The sequence below is a fragment of the Polypterus senegalus genome, chromosome 1, assembly GCF_016835505.1.
Source record: "Polypterus senegalus isolate Bchr_013 chromosome 1, ASM1683550v1, whole genome shotgun sequence".
In the NCBI taxonomy this organism is placed as follows: Eukaryota; Metazoa; Chordata; class Cladistia; order Polypteriformes; family Polypteridae; genus Polypterus; species Polypterus senegalus.
In genome coordinates, this window is record NC_053154.1 from 79,088,049 (window position 1) to 79,112,534 (window position 24,486).

The following is a 24,486-nucleotide window of genomic DNA, read 5'->3' on the forward strand; positions in this document are numbered from 1 at the left end:
TTGGAATACATAGGATAATAAAAATGGATGGTTAACAAAACCAGAAGAACCTTTGAATTACATTTAACACGGCACATCTTCCTTGAACTATTTTGTTATTTGTACTGTACTCAAAACATACAGGGATATCACCGATCAAGGAGATAATCACCGGGAAAAACGGTCCCTGTTAATGAAGCAGGATTAAAAACAAATGATTTACTGCTATCAGGTAAGGTGAAAAAAAGTCTCCGAGTTGTGTAATCCTCTTCTCAGGTGGTTAGGTCAGTATTTACTGAATACATTTGTCACCGCCCAGAAGGGAGAAGGAGAGCGGCTTTGGAGCGTCAGGACACCTGATCAAGTTTATTTTTTCAACACGAGCAGGTGAGCCTTTTTACGGGATTTATTACATTATAGAAATGATAATAAAAGAAAGATCAGATAGGCTTGATTGGACTATAGATGGTAGTTTAAATGTAGTAATTTGATAAAATGTTTAAACGATGAAGTGATCGTAGTAGTTTTATTTTCTTTTTCCAGAGAAACACAGTTAAAAACCCAGTTCCCGTTGTTGATGTGCTGATGTATCACTGTTTTCACCGATACACTTAGTTATGCATGGTGTGAAAGCGATCGGGAAGGGTGATGCAGCTCCTTGAGTTTCTGGCACAACGTTTCAACGCAGGCAGAATCACACTTCCATTTCCGACAAGATTACCACCTATTGAATTTCTACGCCGTTTTTCCTTTCAGATTTTAACAATCCGTTTTGTTAATTGCAAAAGTCTAACTGGGTTCGAATTCAGCATCTGGTTATCTACTTATGCATGTCGAGTTTTTCCTCCTGCGTCTCTAATTGTCCCTTGACACCTCAAGGAAGGCAATGTGGTGCGTGTGTGTGAGTTAGGGCCTGAAATGAACTGGCGTTCAGTCCAGAATTCAGTCCTGCCTTGATACAGTACTGCCGGGACAGGCTTCGGTTACAGCGGCCATGAATCATTTTAAGCAGAGAAAAAATCCTTACGAGGTTGTTTTAAATTGGCCGGTGTGCTTTTGCTCCATACAGCCCCGATCAGGAAGAGGCTAGTATAGTGCCAGTATAACCTTCAGTATGAGGAAACAAATCAGCTAGCTTGATGTACTCCAAAGAAATAGGTGATTAAATAATAGTTAATAGTCTTGCTATTTTTAAATAGATTTGATTATGTTTTCAAATTACTTCCATAAAAGCTCATAAAAATTGTATCTTTTTATATGAATTAATCTAGAACAGTGTCCACCTGTGAATGTGCATTTTGTGTTTCAGAACATTGTTCTCAACAGAAGAAATGTCTTCTTCATCTGTTATCCAAACTCATGGGATGCTGGTAGTAACTCAAATCATAACACCAGAAAATGGACCTGGCTATGTTGTACCAAGTGCTGAGATCCAGAAAGGTGCATTTTGTCAGCTTCCAAAGATGTTTCACAAATTTCTTAAAGGGGAACCAAAGCCCCTTGGAGTAAGTTGGTGGTTTTTTTTTTTGTTACCTTATAGTATGCATAATTAAAACATTCGTCTTTATGCACTACTTGATTCTTATCAAAGTGATATGTCAAACAGTTTACACTCTGAAGGTCTGTAACATTTGGATCAGTAACTCAGGATCTCAAACTCAGTTTCGGGTGGGCCACTGTTTTTTACTGTCAACTGTTACTTTATGAAAAGACAATTCTAGGCATTAATGGAACACATTATTTTGTTTTATTGCTTTTTAGTCTCATTCTGTTATAGAAGACACTGCAAAAACTGTTAATTATCCTTTTTCTGAGAGCATGATCAACATGTTTTGTTGCACAGCACACATATATTTCTTTGGCCTTAACTTTTTCTTTTTTAACATTTTCGTAAAAACAAAAAAATTGATATAGTATAATGGACAAATAGGTGCAAATTGGATCAAATTTTCTGGTCATCTTTTAGTTCCGTTTGCATCTCATTATCGCCTGGCTACTGGGGACCATGAAGATTTTGGAGTGTTAAAAAGCCATTCATTAAATGTACTCTGAAGAATAAGGTTCTGTTATCAGCAGTACTTAATTACTTTAAGAAAATGACTGGAAAGAAAAACCAGCAGTCACTGCAGAGCCCAAGGGTCTGAGTCTAACACCCGTGTTCTAACATATGCCTGTGACTTGAATGGCATTATATATGACCCCTGCCCTTCAAATTGCAGGTGGTTAGCCCACATTGTGGAACCATGTGGTTTCTCTGGGCTGCGTCCAACCAAACTACATGGTCTAGATGCCGACTCTCCAACAAACTACATGGTCTAGATGCCGACTCTCCAACACACACCATCCGCAGCAGTTGGTCATAGTATGTGTTTTCTGAATGTGGATTGATTTATAGGACCCAGAATGGAAATCTAAGTTTTGTATTGTTCTTTCACAAGTCCCATCTTATAGTCCTTTTTTGCCCTGTATAATTCTAAGAGGAGCAGAAGACACCAAAGCTGTATCTAATGTGGGAAATCCATTAAGTGACTTGGCATGTAGTTAGGATGCCCACTGGGTGCCTCCAGCATAAGCTGTGCCAGGCACAGTCCACTGACAGAAAACCCAGAAGACACCTAAGAAAAAAGTACCTGTAGAAGACACATTTGTTAGACTTTAGTAGCCTTGTCTGTCCAACTTGGCATGTTGCCATTGCAGTTCACACTAGGCAAGAGGACGAAGAGTGAAGCAATTGAGATAAAACTTTAATTATGAAAAAATGCTCTCTGAAGTGTTTTGGGAAATGAGCCTTAAAACCCTAATTAATCATTTTTTATGATTATTATTACAGGCTGTCCAGATCATGATAGGGATTGTGAACTTCTTATTTGGCATCGTTCTTTGCTTTATTCCATCCCTTGCAGCATTTACTGGAATTCCGTTTTGGACTGGTTTAATGGTAAGCAGTGTTCAGTGGGAGTGTAAAGTGAGGAGTGTAACGTGAATGGGGGAAATGAGTTGGGGTTGTGACTGTTTATTTTAGTAGAAAAACCCAATGTATTATATACTGCTTATTTTATTCAATATATGTTATACTGCATATTTGAGATTTTTATGGCATTATTTAATTGACGAGAGACATTCAAAAAGTTTCCATACTTTTATATTTTTGTTGGAAATGGTTAAGGCGTGAGGAGTAGTAATTGGGCCTTAAAAAGTTAGTATGACGCTGGGAAAATTTCACCACAAACGAAGGTGACTATGTAGAAAAGTGATGTAAATTGTTTTTGAAATTCTTAATAAATAGAGTCCTGCTCATTTGGTTAATATAGATAGTCAGTGTGTATGTATAGTATCAGTATAGTAAAGTATAATATTTGTAGCAATATAACAGTACGTAAGCTTGATGCTATAGACGTTTTGGTGTCAGGTGATATGTTGTAACAGCCGCGATACATTCTGCTATATCTGTGGCGAATATACACTTGCGCCTCAGAGACGTTGGATGACTGCTCTTGTGAAGAAAGCTTATCATCTGTATTTCGGCTGCAAAATTGGTGATCAAGACAAGGAATGGGTGCCTCACATTTGCTGTGCAACATGTGCTGTCAGTCTGAGAGCCTGGCTCAGAGGCACTCAAAAGACGATGCTGTTTGAAGTTCCGATGATATGGCGAGAACAGAAACACCATGTGATAGACTGTTACTTCTGTTTGACTAATGTGTCTGGTTTCTCTGCCAAAAACAAGAAGTTAATTGAATATCCTAATCTGCCTTCAGCAATGAGACCCGTACCACATGACAACAGTCTTCCAATTCCAAAACCACCAGAGGATTGGACCTTAGACGAATCAGATGAGGAAACTGTAATGCAGGGTACTGGCAGTGACATTGACCCAGATTTTGAACCGTGCTCATTAGGTGATCCACATCTGATAACAAAGTCCGAATTGAACGATTTGTTCAGAGATTTGGGTCTGTCAAAAGCAAAAGCCAAGCTGCTGGGTGCAAGAATGGTGTTTGCTGACACCAGGTATGAAAATTTCTGTGTTTCGAGGCCGACATCATGAAATAACCAAATTTTTTTGTACAAGTCGACAGTCTCTGTTTCTGTTGTGACATTGAAGGAATGTTCTTGGCCTTGGGCGGTGATCACAACCTGGAAGAGCAGCCTCTCTTCATTGATTCATCAATGTGAAGCCTGAAAGCTGTTCTGGTACACAATGGCAATGTTTATCCTTCAGTACCTGTTGACTATGCAGCACACATGAAAGAAACATATGAGAATATGGAACTGTTGCTGAAGCACATCCAGAATAGCTCGGTTAGGACTGAAGCTCGGCTATACAAAGTACTGTTGTTTTATCTGTGAATGGGACAGCAATGCCAAAGAGTCGCACTATTCTCGACAGAACTGGCCACTCCGTAAAAAGCTAGTTCCAGGACATAAAAATGTGGCACATGAATCGCTTGTTAACCTGTCAAAGATATTTTTGCCTCCTCTTCACATAAAATTGTGACTCATGAAGAATTTTGTGAAAGCACTGAACAAGAAAGACGAATATTTTTGTTATTTAAGACAGATGTTCCCAAGAATAACTGATGCCAAGATCAAAGAGGCCATTTTTGTTGGCCCCCAGATCAGACATGTTGTGAGTGACAAGCGGTTTGAAGATCTGTTAGTTGGGCTGGAAAAAAATGCCTGGAAAGCCTTGAAAGACGCTGTTGACAATTTCCTGGGCAATTATAGAGCAACAAGCTACATTCAGCTGGTAGACTAACTTCTCAAAGCATACAAGACAATGAAGTGCAACATGTCACTCAAGATTCGTTTCCTCCACTAACACTTGGACTTCTTTCCCACAAATCTCGGTGCTATCAGTGATGAACACGGTGAAAGGTTTCACCAGCACATTGCTACAATGGAGAAACGATACCAGGGCAACTGGAATCCATCAATGCTTGCTGACTACTGTTGGACACTGCAACGTGATGTGCCAGACATTGAATATAAAAGAAAATCAGGAGCAAACACTTTTAATCCTGTTGAATTTAATAGCTTATGCGAAATATCAACGTGGCTAAATACGTTATTGTCAGTAAACATATAAAAGTCTATTTCTCAGAGTTCCTACGTGAAAACCAAAACTATATTTGTGCATACCCAGTGGGTACCTGTCACAATCAGCAAAAACTTTTCAGGAAGCAAGACTTTTTCAAAAAAATTGTTGTGCAGTGAATTGTTATTATTTGATATCTACTGTTGTTTCGACTTTGGTTCTGTTCTTTGAATGAACCTTACATTTTTTTAATTTGGCTCTGATTAAATGATTTATTGTCATTATTGACTCCCTTTCAACTTTCTAGAACATGATTTTTTATGTTCTGAACTTTGTTTGCTAAATCTTTGTCTTTCGGATATCAACGATTGTCTGTTATATTGACCTTGACTCATCTACTGATTACCTTTCTGTTTTAAAATCAGCTGCCAGTTTTACACAGGCAGTTCATAAATTTGTATAAAATTAATTACTGATAGATAACTTAATTGGGCAGTAAATTGTTGAATCTTCTAAATGCTGTATAGAGTAATAGTTAACTGTAGAATCCAATTGGGTGAATGCTGATTCACATTACAGTTTAATCATCCTGCAACAAGTGGATGGTGAGATTTCTGAGCTCTACAGCATAGAGGGAATCAGACTTAAGTATTCCTCATGTAATGAGGGTCCAGTGGCAATAGTAACCTGGAGTCAGAGGGTGAACCTGGGTTTCCTCTGAATAATCCTGTTTCATCCAGCCTTCATGTTGCGGTAATTGTCAGCTTAAAAAGGGCCTGTATGAGTGAGGGCGAATGCTCTTGAGAGAGCACTACAATGGACTGGTATTTTATACAGCATTTATTTTTGCTTAATGCTATTGGGATACATCCCTCAGTTTAACAAAGGCCACATCCCTGGCTTTAGTTTTCATGATCATGATCATGTTACTTGTTTCTATGATTTATTTTGGTATATCTGTTAACATGAATGTTTTTGTTAATTGTTTTTCTCTTTTTCTAATTTTATTATTTTTGAATTTAATTATTTGTTTTTGTTCTTCTTTTAAACTAGGGGTCTCTGCTCCCTGCTTCCTTTGCTCACCCATCCCCGGGTTTGGTTTACTGGATATACAATTTAAAGAGATTGTTATTTTCATGGAAATTGTTACATATGCATTATTTTCACTTTTACTTTAAAACTTTTGTGAAGGGGTGGGGCTTAACGCATGCTAAGGAGAAGCAGCCGGATCATCTGCTGGCTTGCTGCTCTTGGCGAGCTGCGTGTTCCGCTTGTCGTGCTGTGCATCGATCATTTAAAAGCCTGTACAGCAGCTGTCCTTTTGTCACTTTGCGTCTCTGCCGCTCGTGTTGTAAAGGTGGGGGCTGAATACACGCTAAGGAGAAGTGGTTGGATCATCTGCTGGCTTACTGCTGCTGGTGAGCTGCATGTTCTGCATGTCGCTTATTGTTGTTTTAAGAACTGGGAGCACATGAAGTGTGTCTGCCAAAAGCATTCCAACAACTGCTTGGTTAGATGTACGTGAACTTGTTTTAAATGTTGTCCCACTGCCTTGTCTCAAGAGACATTAAAGTGTTTCTCGCGGGACGTCTAATTGACTTCCGAGGAGATCACGTCTAGTCCCCTTAGTCTCCCTCCCAATATTTTTTTTATAATAGTGAGATATGTTGAGCCCAAGAGGACAAGGACTTCTGATGCTAAAGCTGTGCCCGCCTAAGGCCTATATCAGGCCTTGGAAGGCTCAGATCTGAGCCTGACTCTCCTTTTGCTATTCACCATTTTGTAGTTTCATGGAATTTTGCTCTTATATTTGGATTTTGATAAAATGTTCTGGACATTTTATTTTGTTTGCTTTTGGGTTGCATGTGCACATTGACTTTGATTGCTGCTTTCTGAATAAAATTCTTTAAATATTGCACTTTTGGATCTTTTTATTAATAAAGATTATATTCTAAGAAATTAGTTTTATTCTTTGCTGTGGAGGATTTAATAGGTTCTCCTCTCCTACAGGGATTTGTTTTGTTTAAGCCAGGACCAATACATTTTTTGATGTGTAAATTCCTTTTTGTATGTCCCTTTTGTCAATTTTGGCCTTTTGTTTATTATCATTTACTCTAAAGCTGTAGTTTATGTTTATTATTTTTATACTTGTGTATTTTTATCAGTTTTGTTTATTGTTTTGTTTTTCATGTGGATATTTTTTCTGCCATTTTCCTTATCTTTCATGGGTGGTTCCATATGAGGCCAGGGCACCACTCAATCGAGTCCCTAGTGAGGGACTGTTCCCAGCCCAATAAAGGTTCATGGGAGTAGCAGTCCTCTGTGGTACATTGCATGCTATTGGTGTTGTTATTTTCCCCATGGATTAGGATTGGCACACAATTAATGTGGACTGCCTTTACTAAGGCACCTTTTTTTGCCCTGTTGGTCTTATTTGAGCTATTCGTTTTGTTTATTCTTATTTGTAATAAACTTTTATTTATAAAGATTCTTTGTTGTCCTTTTTATGATAAGGGCCAAGGGTTATGGTGACCCTTACCCTTGTAGAGCTCTCAGTTTATTTTTATGATCTTTGAAGCTAAAGCCAGCAGTTAATATTTGCGGCCTGGCTGGACTAAATGATTCTTTACTAGGTACACCAGTTTAGACTGTGGCCTGCTTCTTGGCTGAATTTTAGAGGGCTCATTAATCATGCCTTTGGGGGAACTCCTATCATGACAGGATTCACAGGACTGGGTCTTTTTGGGGTGTTGGCCCAACACCTGCTTTTGAGTTTCCGGGTAAGGCCTATTTTGAGTTTTCTGTCTTACTTTTTAGATTCAGGCCTTATTAAAGCTTTAGAGGCCTGAAATGACAACAGGTTGACCCAGACTCCTTGAAGCTCTGAAGTTCACAAAATGGATAGAAGTGCGGATGGGAGGGAAAAAAATCAGTTGTGAAAGCATTTTCTGGCCTTGCTATTTGTGTTTCTGAAATTCACACACATGTTTAAGAGTAAACTTTATTCCATTTAAGGCACATGTGTTAGATTAATTGAGGACTCTCAGTTGTTTTTGTAAGAGTGAAAGTGGGTGTGTAAGTGTTTCTTTTATAGTAAGGTTAATAGTGAAGCATCCAGAGCTGGTTTATACAGAAATAAAGTTGATCTTTATGTTTTTGTTGAAAAGTAACATGGAAAATGTGTTTTCACTTGAAATGCCAAACACTGTTTTCAACTAAAGTGAACATAAACAGTTGTAATACATTGTGATCTTATGAGTCACCATGGGGAAATGTGTCTGCCAAAAAGCAATAACTATAATATAAGTGCAACATTTTATTTCTTCTGTAAAACACAAAATACATTCACTCATGCATCCATGTCCACTTACTCTAATGTAGAATCACAGGTATCAGCCTGAGAGCAGAGCAGCAGTGGACACAGGAGAGTATCAAACCCTGGATTATGTTCCAGTTTATCACATATCCATTCAACCTACTCATACCAGAACATTTTAGAGCAGCAGCTAGTTAACCAAACCTGATTTCCTCCCATATCTTTGGGATGTCACAGTAAACAGGTATACCTGAAGAAAAACCTACACAGGCATGAGAATAACATGGAAATTACACATAGAGAATGACTGTAATGGGGATTTAAAGCCTAAAAATTAACCACTGCAACCGCCTTCAAAATATATGTGATATTTTATTTTTCTCAAATAATTTCTGTATGTAATGAAACTTTCAGTGTATGTTAATTGTTTACGATCTAAGCACAATTGGCAAAATGACTCCAGATAAAGATAGTATTTGTTGTATACATATGTAGGATGAAAATCCAAAATTCTATTAATATGTCAGATTTGGTATTATGTACTGGTGACGCTTTATTTAATGCATCTAATGGAAACATTTTTAATAAATTTAGGATAACACTGAAGCTCAGTTTTTAGTGATGTTAATTCATATTTTCAAGGAACTGTGTCCAGATCCCAGGCTGAGGATTATGAGAACTATATACTTTTTTCTTGCACTTTGGTTTCCTCCTATGATCTATAGACTTAATATTAATTATTAATTAATTTCTCTAAATTAGTTCATGAATGATTTGCCGGTATGTATAGCTGTTACCTTTGGTAAGCATCCAATCCAGGGATGGTTCATTTTTTTAGAAAATACTAGAGGTGGTAGCATCTCAGTGTCACTAAAGGACTCCAGAAGCCAAAATGGAGAGTTCTAGCCTGGAACCCCTGGAGTCAATTTAAAACAAACCATTACTTAGAAAGTAAATCTGCAGGAAGTTTATTGGAAATTAACACACAATAGGGCTTAAGGCTACCTTACAGCTAGAGAACAGTTGAAAGGAGTTGGCTGCAAAGTTTCAGCTTTCAAGAGGAATAAATGCCATAGAAGAGAACAAGAGACCGGGGATGATGGGAGGTCTATTGCAATACTGTGTGAAGGGCAACTGGGCGAGTTCACAACCACCCAAATTGATAGGGTTTTGAAAGCCCAGAGAAGCTGTTGTATTTCTGTATTTTTGTTGATTTGTATTTTAAATTATGTCAATATACAGTAATTGCATTCCTTTCTATGCTTTATTTCTGACTTAATAATGGTGTCATTTTTATTAATCTTTTATTAATCTTTTATAAAATGTGTGGCTGCTGTCATGAGGTTCAACTCCTATCTAAGCTAAAACAACCAAAACAGGACATACAATAGCCACTAACATGCTACTTTTTAAATATTATTGACTGATCACAATCTGATTAAGTATCTATGAAATTCTAGAGCAAGTATCAAATGTTTCTTTATTGTACAAATATATGGTTCTCCAACACTGGAGAAATTTCCTTATTGAGGCAAAAATACCGGAAATGTTAATTATAAATATACTGTATATTAAAATCCTTATACATGTTTATTCCGGTTGTCTTTTCTTCCCTAACAGTACATCATTTCCGGATCTCTCTGTGTTGCTGCATCAAAGAATTCCAATTCTTGTCTGGTGAGTCCTTGATTCTGTTTAAAACATTAAAACATTAAACAGAAGAGTGCATTTGTATAAAATGCTGGAAAGTACAGTATGCCATTGATAAACTGCTAGTGCCACATTACCACTTATTCTATTGGATTTCCAATTTAGGACTATCTTTCATATTTATTAAATAAAATTAGGACTGAAGTCTTTACTGTTTCATTTCAGACCAGTTTTTAGGCATGCCATTAGCTCTCTGAAGTGGACTGTTACCATGTTTCAGTGTGCTACAGTTTTTCTAGGTGCCAATGAAAACTCTTATTTTTCTTAATTGCAATGATAGGTATAGGTATCAGTTTCCTTCCAAATAGCTAATGACACTTTTATATTCTGTATTGTTCTATTGTGTGATTTTAAAAATGTAATTAGCATACTCATAAGGCTTTTAATTTGATACTTTGTTCTGTGACAAGGGTATGCTGTGAATGGTGTTAATATAAAAACTAATTAATATATTTACAAGTGTTTCTGTTACACTTGTGAAATAATAAACACACTTAAGACTTAAAAGCCAACACATTGTGTTTCTACCCTCCTTTTTAATTAATTCAGTGTGTTATTATTTTTTACCTTTATATCATATAACATTTTGATTTTAATTTTGCTCTGATGATTTTGTTGTACAATATTCTTGTTACTATATCATTAATGTGTTTCACAAGTCCAAAAAATCACCAAGAGTTCTAGACATTTATTTACTTTAATACCTTCCATGTCTGGGCTGGCGCCCTGCCCGGGAATTTGTTCCTGCCTTGCTCCCTGTGCTGGCTGGGATTGGCTCCATCAGACCCCTGGGGCCCTGTGTTAGGATATAGCAGATTGGATAATGACTGACTGACTGACTGACTGACCTTCCGTGTCCATGTTTTATTTTTTCAGGACATTAGATCAATCTAGATGATAAAAGGCCATTCAGCCCAATAAAGCTTGTCAGTCCTATCCGCTTAATTCATCTAAAATAACATCAAGTCTATTTTTGATGTTCCCTAAAGTCCTACTGTCTACCACACTACTTGGTAGCTTATTCCATGTGTCTGTGGTTGTCTGTGTAAAGAACAACTTACTAATGTTTGTGCAAAATTTACTCTTAACATGTGTCCAACTGTGTCCCCATGCTATTGATGATCTCATTTTAAAGTAACAGTCTTGATCCCCTGTGCTAATTCCCTTCATAATTTTAAACACTTCAAAACATGTCTCTTCTTAATCTTCTTTTGCTTAAACTGAAAAGGCTCAGCTCTTTTAATCTTTCCGCATAATTCACACAGTCCTGGAATCAGCCTAGTCGCTCTTCTCTGGACTTTTTCCAGTGTTGCTATGTCCTTTTTGTAGCCTAGAAACTAAAACTGTACACAGTACTCCAGGTGAAGTCTAACTAATATGTCATAAAGCTTGTGCATAACCCGCTTGGACTTGTACTCTACACATCATGCTATATGACCTAACATTCTGTTAGGCTTCTTAATGGCTTCTGAACACTGTCTGGTGGTTGATAGTGACAAGTCCACTATGACTCCTAATTCCTTCAAATAAAGTTTACTAATTATTTTCAGACCTCCCATTGTACATTCAAACCCAACATTTTTATTTCCTACATGTAATACTTCACATTTACGGACATTAAATTTAATCTGATACAAATTGGCACAGTGTTTAGTAGTATTACATGAGCCCATTTCCTGCGGCCTTTTTGGAAGAACTGTTGTTATTATTATAGAAATTGTTGAGTGCTGAAAAAATAGAAACATTGTATGTATAAAATCAGGGAATTGATAAAGTGTAAAACCGTAATCCTTAATCTGTCTTTCATTCTCTTCTAGATGAAAGGAGCCCTAGGCACCAACATCGTCAGTGCAATTTTCAGTGGAATCGCCATAATTATGTATTTATTGGATGTGACAGTTTTTTTCTATACACACTATTGTTCCTATTCTACAAATCAAGGGAATTCAGAATTCTATGAGTGCAAACTACTGAAACATTTGCTCCTGGTATAAGATTTTGTACCTTAATTAAGTTTAATATTAAGCCATATATTTTACTCATGTAGTATGTGTTTTATTTTCTAGTTTAATACACTGTTGCAGTGTAAAATGACATACATGATAATAGCTGCTTCATCATCTCATTTCTCAGTGAGATACCAATCCATTTTCCAGAGAAACTTCCAGAGATAAGTTGCTGGGCAGCTAGAACCTTTTTCAGCAATCAACAGGTTTCCAGGCCATCACTGGGTCAACACACACACACATTCACATTAAGGGCTAGTTGACCAATACCAATCCACCTAACACACATCGTTGGACTGTGGAAGGACACTGAAGCACCTGGTGGTATCCCACATGGATACAGGGACAACATGCAAACTCCATGCAGAGAGCGCTTGGCATGTGAATCTTATTCTCCTTATAGTGAGGCAGCAGTGCTATCCATAGAACCTCCATGCCAACTACCATAACATATATGTCTTTTTAAACCTGTAGTACCAGTTGAAAATGCAAACACCAGAGAACACACAGACTCCATACAATGAGTGACTGGCTGAGGATTTTAATCTTGATTCCTGAGACTACGAGGCTGCAGCACTCTCTGTTACATCAAAATGCCTTCTTACTTAATGTACAGCAGAAATCATGTGAAATTGCAAAATCTAGTGAACTAAAATGCAAAAAGATTGTTTGCATGTTTTTGCATGTTTTTCTTCTTAAGATGTCAAAGGTGCTAAAAGATAGCACTGAGATGAAAAATTGGTGCAAGAGTGTGGAATAGAGCACTTCTAAAAATCTTAATACAATATACTTTAAGTAGGAAGAGTGGAGTAACAATTTTGCTTAATCAGTTTAAAGTAAGTTCCAGTAACATTGGGGATGTATTAAAATTTTCCTCATGTATTTGCAATAAATTTAGTATTTAAGACATTGTATGAATAATTTCTATCGTGATTTTATACAGTATGTATATGTTCATTTTTACTTGTGCTTTTATTATTATTTTTGTTGTTTTCCTGGCCCCATTTTGTTTGATGTTTTTCAATAGAAGGAAATGCCATTTTGTGTATTTTTGAATATCCACAGCCGTATAGTTGTTGGTAACAGCAGTCTGTAAACCAATTGTCATGACAGGAAATTGCAAAATTGCCACAATGAGTATGTAACAATACATACAATAATGTAATAACAATAAGATGTCATTGCACTACATCTGGCTTCCAAGATTTTGGATATTGTGTGATTTTTTATGGAGTTTAGCTAGTTAGCTAGGACTTTGCAGGTTTTTGAGGTAATAGTTTGGTGTGTGTATTTAGTTTTGGAAATTTTAATTATATGAATTTTTTTGGTTCAGACGCCCTATTTGTTCCCAGATAACCATTTTTTTCTTTTCATCTTTAAGTCCTTTTACACCTTTTTGTCAAGTTTTCTTCTGGCAGAACAGTTTTAGGCAGAGAAAGAAAATTTACCACTAAGACTGAGAGTCTTTCTATTTGGCAGACTTCTATCAAATTCCAAAGAGACAAAATAATATACTGTATCTTTTAAAAGATAATTGCATCTTACATTTGGACTACAGATAATTAGTCCAGTGCAGAGGTACCTTACATTAAATTCAAACTGAATTGGTAGATTGCTTGCAATACTTCAACCTAAAAGCATAAAATCAGTAAGGACTGGAAACATTTTACAGATTTTTACATGTATAGCTTTGTAAGCATCTAGAGCATTCTGTCCTTTGAAACTATCCATCTATCATCCAACCCGCTATATCCTAACTACAGGGTCACGGGGGTCTGCTGGAGCCAATCCTAGCCAACACAGGGTGCAAGGCAGGAAACAAACCCCGGGCAGGGCGCCAGCCCACCGCAGCCTTTGAAACCAATGGGACGATTAAAGCAATGTGTTTGTGGATGTTTATAGGACTCTCATAATGTTACTTTATACTGTATAAATAATGTGAACTAAAACATTGTAATCCATTTGTAAGCAGATATGAGTAAAAGTGATCACGTAAAGCAGCCATTTAAAGTGAATATATTAATTCATAATGAAATAAGTACATTGAACATGATACTCTAACATGATGAATCTTTCTTCTTGGCAGAATGCAGGAAATGGAATCAAGGGAATTCTGCTAGTACTTGCAATTCTGGAGTTTTGTGTGACAATTTCTCTGTCTGCCTTTGGATGTAAAGCTTTGTGTGGAAACAATATTGAGGTAATTATTTGTAGTTAAAAAACTATCATCTTTATTTCCTTTAGTTTTGTCTCACATTATTAAAGAAACGTACATGTGGACAGTGAGCTGGAAACATTTAACTATAGTTAAAACAGAATATTAAACTCTAGTAACTCTCTTGATAGTCACATTATCATTAGAGATTTCTCAAAATGTCATTTAACTATACAGCGTGAATTGAAATTAATTATCAGTCCATCTGTCTATTTTCTGAACCTGTTTGTTCAATGGCAGTGTCAGAACTAGCTTTAATCTCCGGACCACTGAGCCATAAGAAGGAAGCGGGCCCCAGTTGGGGGATTTAAGTCAATCGCAGAGATATTCATTCAGACCAACACCAGTTCAGATGGGCGTAGGAACATTAGTATCCACAAAAACCCACACATATCTATCAACATACAAATATTGGGACAAGAGTAGGACTCATAACCAAGTCCCTGGACTGCAAGACAAACCTGCTAATTTTTATGTCATTATGAACTCCCCACAAATGAAATATAAACATCCAAAATATTTATTTTGGAAAATACCTCATAATATATTGCAGGCATAAAATGTTTGAAAAAGGTTTGTCTTTTCATTGAAATCTTTACTTTAAGATATTGTATCATAACTTGGATAAAAAGCTTTTTTTAATCTATACTAATAAAAGGCAAGGCCTTACTGACTCACTCACTCACTCACTGACTGACTGACTGACTGACTCACTGACTCATCACTAATTCTCCAACTTCCCGTGTAGGTAGAAGGCTGAAATTTGCCAGGCTCATTCCTTACAGCTTCCTTGCAAAAGTTGGGCAGGTTTCATTTCGAAATTCTACGCGTAATGGTCATAACTGGAAGCTATTTTTCTCCATATACTGTAATGGAGTTGAGCTCGAAAGCCATGGGGGGTGGAGTTTCGTGTGACATCATCACGCCTCCCACGTAATCACAAAGTGTCAACATTTAACTTAGCATGTTAGTCTTTGACATGTGGGAAGGCAAAGACAATACCTGAAGAAAACAAATATATACAAACAAACAACATTCAAAATTCACATACTGTAGTCAATGTCTAGGCAAGGTTTTGGACACGGTCTCCTTCAGCAGTGAGGTAGGGGTAATAACCACTGCACCAATGTGATACCCATTGTTGCTTTAAAAATATGTTCAAAACAGAACTCTTGTTAAAAAGTCTTACAATAAATTTGAAGAGACTCTGTCTCTCAACATAAGTCAGTGTCGAGCTACAGTTAGTTTCATGGGGCCAGATGTGAGTCTCAAATGACAATACATGTTTGGGACAACTCATTAACAAGATTATAGTGAATAGCAGTGAAATCTGTCACTGAAAAAGCTCTATAAGGTTTTGTTCTAAAAACCTGCCCCCAAATTCCTCCAGACTGTGCACTTAAAATGTTTTGGGTTGCAGTGCCCCATTTGTACTCAGTCATGTTAGTCAGTCATTTTAACACAGGGTCACGGGGGTCTGCTGGAGCCAATCACAGCCAGTACAGGGTGCAAGGCAGGAACAAATCCCTGGAAAGGGTGCCAGCCCACTGCAGGGCACACACACCCACACACCAAGCACAGACTAGGGACAATTTAAGATTTCCAATGCACCTAACCTGCATGTTGTTGGACTGTGGGAGGAAACTGGAGCACCTGGAGGAAACCCACGCAGACATGGGGAGAACATGCAAACTCCACGCAGGGAACTGAACTTAGGTCTCCTTACTGCGAGGCAGCAGTGCTACCATTGTGCCACCGTGCTGTCCCATTTGTACTCATGCATTTCAAAAACACACAAAATAACTATGTAAAGACAGTGAGAGAGAAAAATAAACTAAACAGAAGACTTGATACTGAGAGAAAATAGAAAGCTAAAATTTCTATTATCAATTCAGGAGCTCAGTAGCACAAGGTAAGCAAATCTTAATTATTCATTTGTATATTGTAATGAGCTTGGTGACAGAAGAGACAGGCAAACACACACACACACACAAACCACCTCAGGTACTTGGCCCCATGTGTTTGAGATTTTGCTGATTGTACCACTATATGCCGTAACAACAGCAAAAAGAGTTTAGATAAGCATTGTGGTCTATGCATATACTATATGCTGAAACTCTACAGCTATTGTGTTCCTATTTCCAATCATAGAGTACCTTACAATAGTTATTCATTTAGACCTGCTGGAAGAAGGTGGGTGCAATGCATCCTTGTCCTTCTTTTTGCTGGAGTTGTGTCATTGTTGTTAGGCATATTTGCATATTTTTGTGTTTTGAAATTCAGAAATTTGCATTGCCTGTGGTTCTTCATTATCACCTTTTTTTAACAGTAGTTCTTTTTACCTCCTTTTGATGTGGTATGGCACACCATTTATTTTAAATACATATTTTGCAGTTTATTTTTTCTCAAACATAGCTGCCAATTCTTTTAACCTTACACCCAACATGATTGTCTTTGATCAAACCTTGAACAACAGCAACAGCATATCATTTACTTTTAACACTAGTCTATTGGATACCATTTTGAATACCAATGTGTAATCTGATTTCACACAAAATATTTTCCTTTTGCAAAAGGTTATGTTTATTTTGAACACATTCAGTGTGATCTTCACACACATGACGCAGGCTAATGTGTTTAGTAGGGATTGTTTTAGGAGACATTGCAGCTACAGACAACTTGTTGTGATCAGGGGCCTCATGTATAACGGCGTGCGTAGAACTCGCACTATAACATGGCGTAAGCACAAAAGCCGAAATGTGTTTACGCACAGAAAAATCCAGATGCAGGAATCTGTGCGTACTCCAACTTCCACGTTCTTCCGTTACATAAATCCCGATCAGCGTGAAAACTAACGCTCGTGCACGCGCATTATGTAACGCCCCAAATCCTCCCAGAATTACGCCTCTTTGAATATGCAAATCAATATAAATCGCCCTTAAGCGCAGCCTTCTGTGAAAAGACAATGGGAAAAGCACGGGGAAAATATAAGAATTTCAGCGAATACCAAGTGGAGGCAAAGGAAAAACATACTATTTGTTCAAATAAACCGTGGTATAATCAACAAAATGAAGTTGATCGAGTGACATAGCGTGTTGGAGAAACTTGAAAGCTCACATTTACAAAATCGCACAGTGCCAGAAATAAAAAAGAAGTCACATATCGAAGTTGCCGTGAAAAGAAGAGTTGTAAGCCCACTGTTTGAGTGTCATATGAAAGTTTATTAGGGTACAGAGAAAAAGGCACGGTGGGGAAAAAGCACGAAATGTCAACTTCAATCTCGACATTTCCACTTTAATCACGTAGTTTATTTTGTCATTTAGTAGAACATTATAAACTTCATCTTAAAATCGTTTAATTAACCAGTTTCTCAAATCACATCGTAATTAAAGTAGCACGTTAAATGCTTTGTTTTGTATTTGATCTTCTACTCGTATGTGATCTATGTGTGTGTATGTATGCATCACTACTTGCTTCTTAAACCGGCTCTCTTCCTCCAACTCGACACAGAGTCCATTACATTCGTGATATTACAGCTCCCTGAATAACTAAAATACTGAGATGTATACGTGATGTCATTTTCATGATGATAGGAGCTAAAGCACGTTATTAAACATGGGTTTCACTTCGATGAAATAATTTATTGCAGCAGTACTCAGGGGCGGCTCTAGGCTTGTGGTGGCACTGGGCAGAGGAAGAATCGGTGGCTCCTTCGTCGGCCAATGTCAGTAAGGTAGCTTATCACGGTGGATGGCCACGTCCGTTGCGGACACTGCACAGCAGGATCGTGCTCATGACAAGCATTTATCTTTTGTCGAAATTTGTCGCTGCGTTTTTAGCTGTGTTGTTATTTTCTCTTTCTGTTTTAAATTCAATATATATTGGCGTGGCCGCCCCAAGAGTCCTTGCTTTTCTTTCCCCAAGTAACCGATCGCCATACAATCAGCTCTGTAATAGACGTTAAGCCATCTGTAAGCTTAGCGCCAATTCTTCAAAACGTTTAAGGAACATTGAAATATCTTCATAGTACATATTTAATTTTTTTATCCTTCACGACACTCCCAGTGAAGAATATAGATTATTTAAATTAAGTTAAAGTTTTATCTGTATAATTTAACAAACATATTTTGCTGCATTTCACCTTAAAATGATATCGTCATCATATGTAAATACGCGCTTTATAAAGTGGTTCAGGTTGTGCGATATTATAACTATAGTGCAAGTTTACAGTGTGGTGATTGTACTTATAAGTACAAACCGTTCTACAAGGAGCAATTGATTGAGTGCATTTAAAGTTCTTGGGATGAAACTGTTTCTGAACCGCGAGGTCTGTACAGGAAAGGCTTTAAAACGTTTTGCAGTGGCTGAGGTAGCGTGTCCTTAAAGCTGTATACCGATAATTCTCTTTCCGATCAGCTGCTGCTGTGATTCACACTCAGATACAGTGATATAAATACTCGAGTCAGTGAGAGTAATATGGAAAAAGATGATCCGCTGTGGCAACTCCTAACGGGAGGAGCTGAAAGAAGAAGAAGAAGAAGAAGAAGTGAGAGTAACAACGCTAAAGCAGTTATGGTATTTGGAATACTATGGCTGTCCCTGGACCATTATATTGTTACAAGTTAATTACAATCAGATGCATTACACTAATAAACAATATGCGGTTAGTTTCTGTGTATTTATAAAGCCGCGTCATGAAAATAATGAGTAATCACACAAGAACAGTACCATTGCTTTGACGCTGGGTGCCGCTAGTTTGCAAAACCGAGCGGAGAACTTGCGTACGACAAGGCATGAGGTACCGTGGAAAAGTGTGTGGCTTTACGCCAAGTGTAGGTTTTATACATCGCAATTTGAACGTGGAAAAGTTCTTACGCAACATTTCTGTGCGTACGCACCGTTTATACATGAGGCCCCAGGATCTTACTCTTTATCCAACCAGGTTAACAAGAAAATAATTGTTTATTGCAGTTCAGGAGGCAATAATGACCTTAGATTCAGAGGTTTTGATTCTCATCTCAAACAGTTCTAACTTGTCTAACCACACAATTCAAACCAAACCTCACTCTAAAATGATAAAATAACTCACAATCACAAGAAACCCACAGGCAGGTAAAATTTCTAAGCCCTACCTCAAATCTTGCTGTCCATAAACTTTAGAAAACAGTAAGAAGACAAGAACTACCCTTGATGCATTTATGTGCCTGACAAAGATGGCTCATCTGTTGTTCTGAAACAAAGCTTAACAATCATCATGAGCAACCCCAAACTCTTGTGCCATCTCCCATGTGCTCATAAACCTTATACTGGTCAACAAAACACATGTAGACAACACTGGCAAACTATCAGAACCTGTGCCATTTTAGAACAAAGTGCTTCCTTGTGCTTTCTGATCATTTGTTTCCAGTCATTATAAAATAGTTTCACATATCAACAACAACAACAGTTTTATAGCACATATTCATACAAACGATATAGCTCAAAGTGCTTACTTAACAAGATGTCAAAGAAAAAGCTACAAGAAAAGAACAACAAATTAGAAGCAAATAAAAATTAAATTAAATTCCAAAAATAACAGATAACAATGTATCATTATACACTTGCATAGAAATTCATTTTAAGTCTCTATAGATTTTATGGTCAGATGACGGGGAGGAAAGAAAAAAAAACGGAACTCAATGCTGGAGAAAAATAAAATCAGCAGGGGCTCCAAGGCCAAAATACCACCCAGCCTGCCTCAGGCATTGTACCTAACATAGATGTACTTAGGTAGTTTCTTACTGTTTTTAAGCTTCTTCCTAGGAGATTCAAAGCAGTGAGTATCTGCTTATGTTCTAACATTACAGTTGGCTGCATTGTACTTTGATCATAGTTAATTATGCTAATTATAAAACTTTTTAAGTACACTTGGAAATAGTATTGCAAAAAAATCTTAAATTAGATTATTAGTCATTCAACTATTTATCAAAAAAAAAAATCTAAATATGTTTTTGTCAAGTGATACACTTAAATGTAACTTTTGTGCATATTCCTATAAGATGATTGATGGTAAATATTTTGTCTGGATCAGTCTCTTTCACACATAAATATTTCTACCTTTGGCTCTCTGATCAGCTGCTACATACTGGTGCACAAAATCTGGTTGAAGGATTTGTTTTCAAAACTTTTGTTCCAGACAACATTATATGAAAATTTATTTGGAATCATCTTGAGTATCACATGTAGCTCATACGTTTTTGGCATGTCCTCTGGGCCACACTCTAAAAGGTAACTAACCCCTTCAAGAGCACACAATCTCATAACAACATATCTCTAAGAAAAAAAACAAATCCCAATCCAATATCAAGGTCATGATTCTAGGACAGGATTTTCAGGAGTCTCTTAAAACTGATTTGGATTGTTACACATGACTATCAAGTATATGACCCAAACACTATTTGTACATTGCTTATTTTTTCAGTTACATTATATATGACACATTTTCATATCACTGATGATGATCTTAAACTGCATTCTCTCTGCTCAAACTACATGGTATGTTTCTGTCTATATTTTTTTCTGACATTCAGTAATTACTGTACAAAAATGAAATAATCCATAATCTGATATTAAAATTATATTCATGTTTTTTGTGTTTCAGCCTACAGTTATCATTCAGCAATCACCAGAATCAACAAATTATCCTGTGCAATATTACTCTGGCAACGCTATTCCTCCACCTCCAACTCAGGAGCATATCCCCTATACTATACCAGCCTGCCCCCCTCCATATTCTAATCAGATGAAACAAGCAGATTACAGTGAACATGCTTAGGTGATAAATTAGAAGAACAAGTTTGGCTTCAGAATGTTAAGCTTCAGTACAAAATACTTTTTCAACAACAAACATGTGCAGATTAGCTTAGAAAATCACTGAAAAATGTGTTTATTTTGCATACATGCTGTTGAAATTTGAAACTGTAACCTAGTTTGAATTGTAAAGCAGCTTGTGATAATGTGCTATAGGAAAGGCCCAGATGTAACAAAGAACATAGATTCATTAACATGTAACTATCTACGCTTTGTAATTTACAAAAATAAAATAAAACATGAATATAAAAAATGTCAGCATTGTTTTCTTCCTCTTTTATTTCAGTTTGATGCAATACAATATATAAGTAACATTTTAGGAATGGGTGGCACATAGAATGTTTTACTATCTCAAGACAGTTTTGACCATCGTATGTTGTCAGGTTGATTACTACTTTTAAATGGCAGCCAGTATAGATGTTGTGTCTACAGTGGAGTTTGTGTTTGTGTACACCATACAAAGGGGTGGCATCATGTTCCAGGAAAAAAAAAATTATATTATGCCTGATGCGGACAGGTCTATAACCTGTTTTCTGTTATGACGCTCAAGGTAAGGAGATTTAAAAAAAAAGGAGACAACAAAAGGACATTCATATATTTTTTCACTAAAAACTAGATAGGATTACAATCAAGCACTTTACCTATAATTCTAAGTTTATAGAAACAGAGTAAATAATATATGATCCATTGTCGGGTACTCTCACTAACATACACACTCATTAGCTGAAAAGAGTATGGGTGATCAGTTATATAACTGTATGAATTGTGTAATAGAATGGCTAATTCCTGCCTCATTCACAACGCTGCAGACACAGACACAACCCTGAAAAGGAACTCAGAAAATAAATGACAGATGGACAGCGATGACCATTAATTTGACTTTGGTGTACTTTAATTGTAAAGGAATAATTCCAGTCCCTGATTTGTACACAGTGCTGCTGAAATAGAATTAGTGTCTCTGAAACCCTCAGATGGCTAATGGATGGTGTTGTTATGTGAAATTTTGCATACAAGTTGATAAATATTTTGTATGTCTTTATTTGTAACTTAGACAAAGCAATGTAATATTAGTGTTACATTATCGATAATAACAGCAATGGTTTGATGGTTTAAGAACCCCTTCCCCTTCAGGACTGAGTCTCTTTGTAATTTTACGACAGGGTTGAGGGGAAGCGCCTCAAACAAGTTTGGTGTTTCTCTGCAGGTTTTTCAGTTAACCCCCAGAGGAAACCCAGGCTTCCTAACTGGTGTGAAGATGTTTTCTGTTCCCCCATTGGTCTGAAGTATGGCTGTTTGGAGCTGGCTTGTATCAGAAGCCTTTAAGTACCACGATGCCCTATTGCCTCTAGGGGTTGGACAGAAAACCTACAAATTTGCTTGCTTTACCTCGCGCTCTCTCTCTTTTACTAAACTGATGAAAGACCATCTCACACCATGAACTGAGAAGGACAACACAAATGAAGAGCACAGCCATATTGAGATGGGCATGTAGCCTGTTCTGAAGATAGCTGACCACAAATGATGCCCTAACTAAAGACATTTTAAGTAACTAACAATTCTGTGTGCCGCCTGAAACTATACATCAACATTTATCAGGTTATATGGTTGCCAATATTCAAATGTACTTTGTATATTGTTATTATTTATAAATATTATCAATAATACATTATTTAAATTGTACTCCTGCTTGTCTTTTACTACACCTAATTGCCTAAGGTTATAAATGTAGAAGGGAAGGTGGGGAGAAGTTATATGGTACAATACCTTATAGACAGTGGGAAGTCTGGGAGATTTGTGGCATTCTGACAAAGGCTACATATTAATAACATAAAAGGTGAAAGTAGAGTAATATATAACTCTACCATGACAAAACAGATGGGTAAATGAAATACATGAATGAATGTACTATGACATTTAGATAATGTTAAATGGGTCAGTGCCTTATTTAAAACTGCAAACTGGTTTTAAAAAAAACCTTGGCAAATTACAATATTACTAAAGGTGAAGTATAAGGTAAGTAGATTGACACTGATTTCTTCAAAGAATATGACTTTAGCAAAGTGGTCCAGTTATAGAAGTAAGTAAAGACATAAAGAACCAGATTATAACGTTAACTTTATACACTCTAAAATTCACTCATAAAATAAAGCATATTCATTTCTAAATAAAAATATATAATCATATTCAGCCAAATCTTATTTTGATATGTTCTGCTTGACAGGTTGGCAGGTAGGTGCCAAGGACTTAAGATCCTGGAATTAGTGGGGCAGGGTACAACATCCATATAACTTGTGAACAAGACCCTGAGATACTTAAACTTTTCTGCTTAACTTAGGACCTTCTCCCTAACCAGGAAGGGGCACTCCACCTTTTTCTGGGTGAGAACCATAACCGCAGACTTGAAAGTGCTGATCCTAATCCTGACTTCTTCACACTCAGCTACAAACTACCCCAGTATGCACTTGAGTTCACCACCCAATAAAGCAAACAGTACAGCATCATCAGCAAAAAGCTCAGATATGATTCTAAGGTCTCCAAAATAGCCCTCCTCCTTCCGTTCCCTTGCCTGTGCCTAGAAATTTTCTTCACATAATTTATCAGGATCGGTGACAAAGAGGAATTTTGGTGGAGTCCCACATCAACCAGTTTTGCAAAGACCAAATAGACCATAACAGCAGGCCCGGTACCCCATATTCTCAAAGCACCTACCACAGAACACCCTGAGGAACCTGGTTGTATGCCTTCTCGAAGTTCGCAAAATACATGTTGACTGGTCAAAAATACTCCCATGAACCCTCCAGAAATCTTGTGAGGTGATCCAGTTTTCTGTGACAGGAATGAAATCCACATGAGTTCTCCTAAATCCAAGATTTGACAAACAGATGGAACTCCCTTTCTAGCACCATGACATAAACTTACCCATGGAGGCTCAGTAGTATAATCCCATAAAGTTGTATCACACTTGCTGGTCCTCCTTCTGTAAATTAGGAACAACTATCACAGTTTGCCAAATTCAAGGCACTGTACCCCACCTTCCTGCAATGTTCAAAAGGCCTGTCAGCCAAGACAGCCCAACAACATTCAGAGCTTTTAGGAACTCTTGGAAAATATCATCCACACTAGTAGCCTTGTCACTGCGTAGTTTTTGTATGTAACTACCTGAATGATCTCAGGTGATGGGTTAGTGCCCCTCTGAATTTGCTGACTCTGCTTTCTCTAAATAAGGTGTGTGAGTGGAATTCAGGAAGTCCTCAAAGTGCTCCTTCATTAATAACTCAATGTATGACTAGTAAATCTCCTAGGCAGTGCAGTGTCTAGAGTTGCTAACTCACAGTTACAAGAAACTATTTTTTAATTCCATATTGAGCATTGC

At 37.2% G+C, this 24,486-nt stretch overlaps 1 protein-coding gene across 1 annotated transcript; it reads left to right on the plus strand.

The window, feature by feature from the left end:
- Positions 1 to 307: 307 nt before the first annotated feature.
- On the plus strand, positions 308 to 21,335 carry LOC120527755 (membrane-spanning 4-domains subfamily A member 4A-like). Its single transcript, XM_039751543.1, has 7 exons — positions 308 to 366; positions 1,289 to 1,484; positions 2,810 to 2,917; positions 9,954 to 10,010; positions 11,861 to 12,031; positions 14,136 to 14,249; positions 20,905 to 21,335. The coding sequence occupies exons 2-7, from the start codon at positions 1,311 to 1,313 to the stop codon at positions 21,076 to 21,078; spliced, it is 798 nt and encodes a 265-aa protein (XP_039607477.1). The 5' UTR covers positions 308 to 366; positions 1,289 to 1,310; the 3' UTR covers positions 21,079 to 21,335.
- Positions 21,336 to 24,486: the final 3,151 nt, after the last annotated feature.

Bases quoted from the DNA above. Each gene is read 5' to 3' on its own strand.
- LOC120527755 (XM_039751543.1), top strand. From the start codon at position 1,311: ATGTCTTCTTCATCTGTTATCCAAACTCATGGGATGCTGGTAGTAACT. The intron at 12,032-14,135 runs GTATAAGATTTT...TCTTCTTGGCAG, and splicing joins TACTGAAACATTTGCTCCTG to AATGCAGGAAATGGAATCAA. The intron at 14,250-20,904 runs GTAATTATTTGT...TTTGTGTTTCAG, and splicing joins TGTGTGGAAACAATATTGAG to CCTACAGTTATCATTCAGCA.